This window comes from Lipotes vexillifer, unplaced genomic scaffold, assembly GCF_000442215.2.
Source record: "Lipotes vexillifer unplaced genomic scaffold, Lipotes_vexillifer_v1.1 scaffold1267, whole genome shotgun sequence".
Lineage (NCBI taxonomy): Eukaryota > Metazoa > Chordata > Mammalia > Artiodactyla > Lipotidae > Lipotes > Lipotes vexillifer.
Window position 1 is genome coordinate 15,479 of NW_006790372.1, and position 11,655 is coordinate 27,133.

Below are 11,655 nucleotides of genomic sequence, written 5' to 3' on the forward strand. Positions count from 1 at the left end.
TCTCCCCACGACTGGCTTGCCCTGCCCCAGGACACCTCCTGCCAAGCCTCACCACCTGGCTAGTGCGGGTGCAGGCCGAACACACGGGCCTACCACGCTTAAAGAAAGGGCACTGCTCGCTCTCTTTTTCTCCTCAAGGGCTCTGACGTAAGAAAGCAAGCCTCTTGTTACCCCTCCACACGTTCACCTTGGGACTGTTCCAACTTCCAGAAACAGCGGGGGTGGGTGGGGTGCGTGAGGAAGATTCCCGCCCCCTTCCACCGACATAAGGGAACCCCCTACGCTGTTGAAAGTCTTTGCAGGCGGGAAGAAACAGGAGTGGTCAGAAAAGATTCAGAACCAAGAACGTGAAGCGCTTGTAATCATTTACAAAAAGTCTCAAATACCCCCCACCACCATAATGGTTTGTCCCACTCCGTGGGCCTGCCCTTCCTAGAGGTGGAATATTCTAGAACCGGAAACAGCCCCCATTCCTCAGTGGCCTCCGCTACCCTGTGGAGGAAGAAGGTGGAGCCAGAGTACAGCCTCATCCCCATCACCCTAAGTGGTAATAAATCCTGGCCATATCCCTCCCAAAAACGTGTCTTGAATTTCTCTGCCTCCAGCCCTTCCCCCCCTCCCCCCCCCCGGGCAATTTATTCCCTGGACCACTGCAGCCCTCTGACCCCAGGTTTGTTTCCTGCCCTACCCTGGCATCAGAGGGATCTGACCATTTCTCTTTAAACTTCTAATGGTTTTTCCAGGCCTAGAGGATAAACCAGACAGCCCTCAGGTTGAGTACTACTTTGCCACTTACTGTACGACCTTGTGCTATAATTAAATTTCAGTTTTTACCTATGGGCCTAAGATGAGGACTGAATGGCAAAGAGCATGTAAAGTAGTAATGTTTTCTATGGTTCTGTTTTTGTAAAATGTACAAATCCTGTGTGTGTGTTTGCATATGTTTCTATGATCTTGGAGAGAGGAGTGAGAGCATACACATCAGACTCTCAACGCTGGGGACCTCTGGGGGGGTGGAGTTGGAGGGGAAGTTGGGAAAAATGTTTTCGTCTTTCAAAATAAATCTTTCTGTGATTTCACTTGTTACAGAGAACATATGCTATATGTATGCATGCATTAAAAATCTGGAAAATTATATACCAAAATTTTAACAGTGGTTATCTTTGGGTGGTAGGAATACAGAACTTTCTCAAAAAAACTTTATTTTTTTTATTTTTTTTTTTTGTGGTACGCGGGCCTCTCACTGTCGCGGCCTCTCCCGCTGCGGAGCACAGGCTCCGGACGTGCAGGCCCAGCGGCCATGGCTCACGGGCGCAGCCGCTCTGCAGCATGTGGGATCTTCCCGGACTGGGGCACGAACCCGTGTCCCCTGCATCGGCAGGTGGACTCCCAACCACTGCGCCACCAGAGAAGCCCTAAAAAACTTTATTTTTTATATTTTTCTCTATTGTAAAAATTATTTATAGTAAACGTGTATTATGTTTTTTAGATTTTTAAGATATTTTTTTTCCTGATAACTTCTGATCACTGTAAACAATTTCTAAATATCTAGAAAGTAAATGTCTCCCTGTAATCCAGCCCTTCCCTTCAACCTGGAAGATAACCATTGTTAGCAGTTTGATATATGTCTTCCAGTGTTTTATAGTAGGCCATAGCAAATAATTGGCAGTTTCTCAAATGAAGCATCCCATTTCTTGCCTCCTGGCTTTCACTCAGGCTGCTGCATGAGTGGATTGTCCCTCAGCGCCTCCTGCTCTCCCCACTCCCATTCTCCTCATCCATCTAAGTCCTGTTCAATTTTTATTACCCTTTCAGAACAACACTCAAGTAGTGGTTCTTCTTACAAATATTTCTTGATCCGCTAAACCCCACCTCAAGCTAGGCTGAATTGTGCCACCTTTCTGTGTCCCCATGATACTTTGTGCATACCACTTGCACTACTTTTCACACTGTATTATAATCTATGATTTTCTAATTATTTCCCCATTAACTGGGCATTCCTTGAGGGCAGGGTCTGGATCTTAATTATTTCTGTGTTTTCAGCATCTAGCACAGTGGTAAGCATCTGATAAATTAATTATTGAATGAATTTAAATAATTCATTACATCGGTAAGGGACAAACGGGTACCTTTAAAGAGAGTTCTATTTTCTTCTCTGAAATGCCTTTTTCTCCACACAGACTGATTTTCTGCCACCTCACAGCTTCTTATGGCAGAGACCTCGCCTTAGTATTTGAAACCAACCAATATCTGACAGATTTGGAATTTGTGAAAAATACCCTGGAAGATTCCGGAATGAAGCTTCTGTGTGAAGGATTAAAACAGCCAAACTGTATCTTACAGACATTGAGGTAACTGAGCAGGAGAATTTGTTGTCTGTGTTCATGTAATTTTTTTGTCAATTTCTTTTGTTTTGGGGGAGAGCATGAATAAGGTAATGAGGTCATTCTTCTGTTCTCTGAAGGTTGTACCGATGCCTTATCTCTCCTGCTTCTTGTGGTGCGCTAGCAGCTGTTCTTAGCACCAATCAGTGGCTCACTGAGCTGGAATTTAGTGAAACAAAACTGGAAGCTTCAGCTTTGAAATTGCTCTGTGAAGGCTTAAAAGATCCAAATTGCAAAGTACAGAAGCTCAAGTAAGTTGTCACTATTAGTTTCCATACTGCAAGAAAAAAGTTAAAAATAATGCAGCTCAAGATGGATGTTGTATGATCAAAACACATTTCAAGGAGTCGTGGAGAGGAAGAATAAAAGTGGCAATAACGTTAATGACAATAATGAAAACCCACACTTACTGAGCAATTACTTTGTGCTAAGCATTCTGCTGAGTGCTTTGTATACATGATTTCCTTTAATGCGCACAACAGCTCTGAGAGGTTCAGGTTACTATCCCCATTTTAGCAGATGAGGAAACAGAAACCCAAGTTCAAAAGGCTAAATAACATGGCAAAGGCACAAGTAGAAACCCAGATGTGTCTGACTTCAAAGTCCATGTAGTGACCATAATAAAAAATTTACCATATATGTATTAGTCAGGTTTCTCCGGAGAAACAGAACCAAAAAGATGTGTATAAAGATATAGAGAGATTTATTTTAAGGAATTGGCTCACGTGGATTATGGCAGCTGTCAAGTACAGTATCTGCAGGGAAGGCCAGCAGACTGGAGACACAGGGAACAGCCAGTGTTGCAGTTCAAGTCAAAAGGCAGTCCTCTGGCAGAATTCCATCTTCCTGGGAGGTCGGTCTTTCTCTGTTAAACTTTCAACTGATCGGATGAGGCTCACCCACATTATGGAGGGTAGTTTACTTTACTCAAAGTGTACTGATTTAAGTGTTAATTTCATCTAAAAAGTACCTTCACAGAAACATCTAGAATAATGTTTGACCAAATATCTGGTACCATGACCTAGCCAACTACTTGACACATAAAATTAACAATCACAACATATATGTGTGGTTTTCTAAAGTAAAAGCTCTTTAGCATTAAAGCTTTCTAAATCCACTTTGAAACTCATTTTTTTGGCAAAATACCTCTATTTAAAATTTCCAAGTTGGGGAAATACAGATATGTGATGTCCTTATGAGCCCTCTTCAAGACTGAGTTTGGAGCCTCGTAGCTCAAGAGAAAATTCAAGACTCAGAGGTTGTAATGTATATCATAGAAATTCTTGAAAGTGATGGAAGAGAAAGTTGATGGGAAATAGTTCAGGGAATTGGACTACCTAATATGGAGAAACAAAGATTGAGAAGACGGGAAGGTCAGTAAAAACCACTCTTTGTGCCAAAGAAGAAATGTTATATGGATGATGGTGATGAGCTGGGTCTCTCTAAGGATGGCAAATTAATTAGTAATGAACTTATAGATAAAGGAAAAGGAAAGGAAAGATCTTTTGACTGTAAACTGTATTAAGGATGATTATAGCATTTTCCCCTGTGATTCGAAAGAAGATATGAGATAGAGTGCTAAAATCCATGCAGGGAATTAAAATGAGATTAGGTCGTGTTGATATTTCCTCCCAATTCTTTTCTTTTGGGGGGCAGTCAACATGTTTTGAGTTCTCATTGGGGGACACAGTGTTGTGGGAGCAACGTACAAGTCCTTCTCATGAGTAAAAGGGGGTTGTGACATATTCAGGGTTGGGGGGGTCTCGTATGGGTGAGCCTGTATTTTCTTTGCTCATGATATTTTGCAGGTAGGGAGTAGGATGATAAAGTGGCCAATTCTGTGTCTGTTCATCTTTCTTTCTCTCCAGGTTGTGTGCAAGCTTTCTCCCTGGAAGCTCAGAGACTATTTGCAGATATCTTGCCTCTGTTCTCATTTGCAATCCAAACCTCACTGAGCTGGACCTGAGTGAAAATCCCCTGGGGGACACAGGGGTGAAGTATCTTTGTGAGGGTCTCAGACATTCCAACTGTAAAGTAGAGAAACTAGAGTAAGTTTTTTACAACTATCTGGCATCATCTTATAACTGTTGAACTTGTTAAATGCCTGCTGTGTGCCAGGATCTATGCTTGGTGCTTGCCAGAAGTTATTTCACGTAATTCACTCCTTGAAATAACTATATAGGGTGGGTTTTCTTACCCCATTGTACAGATGAGGAAACTTTGAGGATTGGGGGGGAAAGTGACTTGTCCAAGGTCACACCATTAAAAAGTGGTATAGTCAGGATGTGACTCCAAAATCTATCTCCATACCCCATGCTCTTTCCAGTATACTACCATCCTGTGTGTTTACGGGAGTCATGCTAATTAAATATTAACTCTGTAAAGAATACTACTATGTACCCAACACTGGGCTGGATGTGGATGGGGTTATCAGAAGGACTACAAGTGACAGGGCTGCCCTTAAAGACACACAGATATGAAACAGTTAGAGAGCAACACAGTTCAACATGTAATCAAGTGCCGAACACTGTAGAATCATTTAGAAATGCCAGATGAGCCCAGGGAAAGGGAGGAGGTCACTGTGGGCTGGCGACCTCAGGAGGAGGCTCTGTGTAAGTGGTGGGCCAGGAGCTGGAACTTGAAGGATGGCTAGGACTTAGCTAAATGGGGAGGCTGGGAGAACATTCCCGGGAAGCTAAATGACAGCAGTGGCTGATTTTTCTTCTTTGTCTCTGGGTAGCTTGAGCACATGTTACCTAACAGATGCTAGCTGTGTGGAGCTCTCTTCTTTCTTGCAAGTGAGTCAGACTTTAAAAGAGCTGTTTGTGTTTGCCAATGCCCTGGGGGACACTGGAGTACAGCATCTCTGTGAAGGTCTGCGGCATGCAAATGGTATAATCGAGAATCTTGTGTAAGTGTCTGCTTGTCCTTGTCCTTCTCGTGGGCACTGGCATTTGAGGTTCAGTGGGACTCCCTGCTGCCATGGTTAACAGCCACCTTGATGTCCCTATCCCTCCAGGCTTTCCGAATGTTCCCTCTCTGCAGCTTGTTGTGAGTCCCTCGCCCAAGTCCTGAGCTCTACCCGGAGCCTGACAAGGCTGCTTCTCATTAATAACAAAATTGAAGATTTGGGACTGAAATTGCTGTGTAAAGGATTAAAACAGCCTGACTGTCAGTTAAAGGATCTGGCGTAAGTATCGTGGACAATAGCCACAGGCAGAGTTCCTTGATGTTTCAGCAACTCCCGAAATTAAGTGATTTTTTTCTGGCCTCGTGATATAATCTGAGGAAACAATACATGAAGACCCAGATAATTTAGGGGGAATAAATCTTCCCCGCTCCATAATCTCTGGCCCTGGCCCAGGGGATATTTTTTACATGACACTTTACATGGTACGCGGGCCTCTCACTGTTGTGGCCTCTCCCGTTGCGGAGCACAAGCTCCGGACGCACAGGCTCTGCGGCCATGGCTCACGGGCCCAGCCGCCCCGTGGCATGTGGGATCCTCCCAGACCAGGGCACGAACCCGTGTCCTCTGCATCAGCAGGCGGACTCTCAACCACTGCGCCACCAGGGAAGCCCTCTTTTCTTTTTAAAATAAATTTATTTACTTATTTATTTATTTATTTTTGGCTGCTTTGGGACTTCGTTGCTGCACGGGCTTTCTCCAGTGGTGGCGAGTGGGGGCTACTCTTGGTTGTGGTGCACAGGCTTCTCATTGCAGTGGCTTCTCTTGTTGTGGAGCACGGGCTCTAGGCATGCGGGCTTCAGTAGTTGCGGCCTGCAGGCTCAGTAGTTGTAGCTCACGGGATCTAGAGCACAGGCTCAGTAGTTGTGGCGCACAGGCCTAGTTGCTCCGCGGCATGTGGGATCCTCCTGGACCAGGGCTCGAACCCTTCTCCCCTGCATTGGCTGGCGTATTCTTAACCACTGCACCACCAGGGAAGTCCGCCACTCTGATTTTCTAATGTGTTTTTCTAGTGGGTAATCCTGATACCTAACGTGACCCAATGCAGATGAAATGATGCCAACCTTATCTACCTTACTTCTGGCAGACTGTGGACCTGTCATCTGACTGGAGAGTGTTGTCAGGATTTGTGCAATGCACTGTACACCAATGAACACCTACGAGTTCTTGACCTCAGTGACAATGCCTTAGGGGACGAGGGCATGCAGGTGCTGTGTGAAGGGCTAAAACACCCCTCCTGTAAGCTACAGACCTTGTGGTAAGTGCACAGAGACTCTTTGTACCCTGGGCTCTTGTTCCAGGCTGTATATAAAATGGAGGGTCACTGTGGAACTTGGTAAAACCGGTTTCTTTCTTGAATCCCCAATCCCCCATAGGCTAGCAGAATGTCATCTCACAGATGCATGCTGTGGAGCCCTCGCCTCTGTCCTCAACAGAAATGAGAACCTAACGTTGCTAGACTTAAGTGGAAATGACCTTAAGGATTTCGGAGTTCAAATGCTGTGTGATGCACTGATTCATCCAATATGTAAACTACAGACGTTCTAGTAAGTTACTGTGGTGGGGGAAGTGGGAGAGAGGGGGTCAGGAGAGGCACGTTGTGTTTGATCATAGTCATTGCAGTGAGAAAAGAGAAGAAAAACTGAGGGATGGCCATGCCTAGGCAAAATATCAAAGTAAGTGAAATTACCAGTAGGCCTCTTCCTTGGACACAGGGACAAGGAGAGAGGTAGGGAACAGGTAGTGCTGGATCCCATTGCTAAGAAAAGCAACAGGGTGTAGGAAGAAGAGCATCAGATCCACATTCTGCTAGGTCTTGCTTAAATATTAGGTCTAGCATCTACTAGCTATATGACCATGCTTACTTACTTAACCTCCCTGAACTTGAGTATCCTTGTCTATAAAATGGGGCTGACATGAGTAGTACCTGACTACCTGGTGTTAGCATGGGGATTGCATGAAGTGAGACGTTAATTATGAATGTGCAGCCCCTGGCACATAGGAGGTACTCCATAAATGTTAGACCCTTTCCCTTTCTTCTTCTAATACCTGCCAGAGGGCTTGATGTTTACACTTTGAGAGTCTTCAAGACTCAGGGGGATGAAGCTGTTACAGAATTACAGTTACAGGAAGTGGAGGTCTTCACCCTTTCGGGTCAGTGTTCATCTGCCAGCTCAGCAGGCTGGCATAACACACAAAGTAATTCTTAATTAGGATATAGCTATGCTCTGTTGGCAGCTAACCAGTGGCCAAATGGCCATTTATGTGTGGCATTCAGAACTGGAACACATAATGGAAAATAAAGGCTGAGTGCAAAAATTCCACATTCCAAAGCCAATTTGATGGATTGAAGCGTAAATGAAAACAGCATAAAGGCCTGATTACAAGTCTGGCTGAAACAGAAGCTGGTTCTCTACTAGCAAAGTGAAGTCTGTTAGACTCGAGACTGTGGCAATTACTGCCCAGGAAGAGGGAATTATTCACAACATAATAAGCCTCAGGGGTTTAGGGACCTCCCTGGTGTCTTTCTCAGAAAAGGGTGACTGGAGTCTGTATTTTCAGTAGGTTGAAATAAACTCAACAATCAATCCTAATGTTTCTTTAAATATAGGGTAATTTAATGTGGTAGCACCCTATGGTGTGTAAGCTTCAGCAAAGGTCCTAAACGACATCACAGAGACATTATTTTGTGATGCCATTATTTATTTTTTATTGTAAATTGTTGCACCGTTTCCTGTTTCTCTCACCCTTTGTCTTTTAACCAATGTGCTTCCATTGTGTTTTCAGGCCAACCTTCAAACCCTTGTAATTTGTCAATCTACAAGTTGATAGCAGTGTGCAATAGTGGCTCAAAATACAAAATAAAGGACACACGCACACACAGAGTAGACACCATTCACTGACCTCAAATAAATTTTGAACATTATATAAGACAGATAACACTGAAATCAATAGAAATATATACTTGCCCAAGTAAAGTGAGAGGAAACTGTTGATCATTTAATGTGGTGGTGGGCTAGAGAGGGGATAAATCCAGGAGAGCCTCCTAAAAGGGGAGTCTTGTCTGAGAATCGGAAAGGCTGAAGGAAGAAGGTTGTTTTCTAAGAGCTGCTTCAGTATGAGGTCTGAATCTTATTCCTCGTTGTATTTTCCCCATAAACTTTCTAGTTCAGTGCTTTGCGTTTAGTAAACGCATATAGGAAACCAGTTACTAATTTAGAGCATCTGGGGGCAAGGCAAGGAGACAGTTGATGATATGTTCAATAAAGACTAGGTATCTAGACCTTCAGAAGATTGAGGGGAAAAAAAGAGGTTGTGGCCTCAGAGTGACAAGTGCTCACCTTCACTCATTCTACAAGCACTTGCTGAATATCTGCTATGTGCTAAGCAGATGTGCCAGGTGCTGGCAGACAAAAATGAGTAAGATGAGAGACATGATTCGTACTCTTTAGGGACCAGTGAACCTAGTGGTAGAGACAGGCACATAAACTTATGAATGCAGTAGGGTAATCATGAAATCTTAAGGGAACCACGGCAGGAGACAACTCACCCAGCCCAGGAGGCTTGGGGAAAGATTCCTGGAGGAAGGGCCACCTGAGTTGAGTCTCGGGACTATAGCCAGGGAAATGGGGCTAAGGATGGAGAAGGGTAGTCCATGCTCAGGAGATAGCATGAGCAAAGGCAGACAGACAATAAGCAGCATGTTTTGTGGTACTTGAGGGGGATAGAGGTGGGAAACCTCTAGGGAGTTCGCTATTGTTAGAGCATAAAGTGCAAAGCAGAATGTGTCAAGAAATGAGACTGAGGGGGTAGGCAAGGCCTTGTATGCCATGTGTGGTTAGTAAGATCTGTTTGCAGAATTCCGGGTTCGAATTCAGTTGTCACTCTTTTCTTTCACATATCTAAGTAGTAGTACATTTGGGGGCCTTTCCTCACCTTTCCAAAACTGGTTCCAAAGATGGAGCCAGTTTTGCTTCCAAAGCTGGTTGGAGAATCAGACCACTGCTACTGCTGTTTCTTACTGCCACATGGGGCTCATCTTGAGAACTGATGATCCTACCCAGTCCCACAGAAGCTTGGTGACTGGATGGTGATACCCTGGCTGGTGTGGATCTCTCCCAGCCCTGCAGTGCCGTTATACTTGGACTCCGAGGTTACATATATTTTAGTCCACACCCAAATGTGCAGTCATTGTTCTCTAAAGTACCATATGTGTCAGAGTGTCTGGGTCTAGAAGAGCTCTTTGAATCAGCCACAGGTATGTATGCGTGAAGCCAGTCCTTGCCCACAAAGATGTAGGCCCCTGAGTTGAGTCAGGAGCCCCACTTAAGCCTTCTTCTTTCTTCAAGATATTTTATTTTTGGTGCCTTGGTGCCTTTCCCAGGCACTGGGTCTTGGATAAAGCCCCCTAGATCACCCTGACACATGTTCCTAATTCTAAATTTGGAAAGAAGGGGTTGAGAGTAGGTGGTCTCTTAACTCCCAGAAGACCTCCAGGCTTCCTAAGCATATTGACCTGCCTCTTCTCCAGCAGTGAGTTATACATGTCAGGAGGTAAAGACAGCTTTTGCTCTGTCACTCAAAAAATTCTAAAGTTCTTGTTACACTTCCATGGCATTAAATGTCTACTTACCCTACAATTGCATAACTAGCAGGGCTACTCATTTCACTTTGCTAGATAAAGATTAGCTTCTATCTATTAAAAACTAAAAACTGTACCTCACTACACACTTGAAAGAGTTTATACCTTCTTTTGTAGTCAATAGGTTTTAATCAGGGATACACATGTGGAGTTTGAAGTGCCTGCAGGACATTGTGGGAAGTTTTCTAGTAGGTAACAGTTGGATATAGGAGTGTTCCCTGGAGGTGATAGCTGAAGCCATGGCAATGGATGAGATCCTCTAGGGAGAATGAGAAGAGAAGAACCTCTGAGGAACATCTCTTGGGAATTAGCCCTGGGCAGTACCAACTTTTAAGAGGTGGGTATGGAAAGGAAAACCCATGGAGAAAACCAAGAGAGAAAGGTGTCCTGGAAGCTATGGAAGAAGTGAGTTTCAAGGAGGAATTGCTCAACAGTGTCAAATGCAGCAGAGATTTCCAAAATGATGAGTACTGCAAAGTGTCCTTTGGATTTACCAATTAGGAGGCCATAGGTGACCTTGTCAGGGGCTGTTTAGTGGTGTGATGGGGCTGGAAACCAGCTTGCAGTGACTTGACAAGATGGAAGATAAAGAAGCAGAGAAGGAGTGGAGACTACTTTTTCAAGACTTTTGTGAAAAGGAGAAGAAATGTGGAGTTGTAGGCTGGGGAGGGATTGTTCGTTTTCTTTTTTGTCTTGTTTTTTTAGGATAGGCAAATTTATAAGCTGAGAGAAAGGAGCCCATAGAGAGGGAGAGGTTATAGATACAGAATCGGGAACAGATGGACTCATGGAGCAGGGCCTTGCACAATTGCAGGGAGGGATAGGAGTGAGAGTTCAAGAGGAAGTTAAGCATGTTCTCTTTTGAGATCCGAGGAAGGGAGTTAAGGCTGAGGGAGAAGGTAGATACTGGAGTGGATGAAGTAACTGAGTGGTGGTGTGGTGCAAGTGTGAATAGGAATCTTACCCTTAAGAACAGGAAAGAAAGGTACTGAAGGCGTCTGTTGGCTTGACTTGACACAAGATTCTTTTCATTTTTCATAGCATTGACACGGATCATTTACATGAAGAAACATTCAGAAAAATAGAAGCTTTAAAAATGAGCAAGCCTGGAATCACCTGGTAGTTTCCAAGGAGAGCCCCTGAATCAGCTGCATATAGACCTCCTCTGTCTGGCACCATCTCTAACAGTTGTGCAGTATTCTTGTTCTAAACCTGTTAACCTTTGCTGAGGATGCTAGTGTGAAACAAGCAGCAGTGATTGCTATTTCTTACATAGACTCATCCACTAAATAGGATGTAAAAGGTGGAAGCACCTTAGTTGAAATGTCTTCAGCAATAATACCTTACATTCTTATATTGTGTTACAATGTTTACTGTGTTTTTACAAAAACCTTCCAAGGTCGGAAGATGAGGCTCAGAGAGGTTGTGACAAGCTCCAAGTCACACAGCTCAGTGGGAGAGTTGGGACTAGCATCCAGCCAGGTTTCTCAATACTCAGACAGGGCAGGGAAACAATAGAAAAAAAGACATGTGAAGGAGTCCACTTAAAGACACAAGATACCTGAAATAATTAAAAGAACAAGAGGGTGGACAAACACATGTTATATATTATGGTGCTGATCTTAAGTAAAACTGTAATTCACAAAAGAAAGTGAGAGGAA

The 11,655-nt window shown here is 44.0% G+C and overlaps 1 protein-coding gene across 1 annotated transcript in view; it reads left to right on the forward strand.

Annotated features, from left to right (window-relative positions):
* Window positions 1–11,117, forward strand: part of LOC103090510 (ribonuclease inhibitor-like) — a 22,366-nt gene extending 11,249 nt beyond the window's left edge. Inside the window, exons 6-13 of the mRNA XM_007463662.1 lie at window positions 2,181–2,351; window positions 2,465–2,635; window positions 4,253–4,432; window positions 5,125–5,295; window positions 5,404–5,574; window positions 6,440–6,610; window positions 6,729–6,899; window positions 11,036–11,117. Of these exons, the coding sequence (XP_007463724.1) occupies window positions 2,181–2,351; window positions 2,465–2,635; window positions 4,253–4,432; window positions 5,125–5,295; window positions 5,404–5,574; window positions 6,440–6,610; window positions 6,729–6,899; window positions 11,036–11,117 (1,288 nt within the window). The remainder of the gene's footprint in view (window positions 1–2,180; window positions 2,352–2,464; window positions 2,636–4,252; window positions 4,433–5,124; window positions 5,296–5,403; window positions 5,575–6,439; window positions 6,611–6,728; window positions 6,900–11,035) is intronic.
* Window positions 11,118–11,655: the final 538 nt, after the last annotated feature.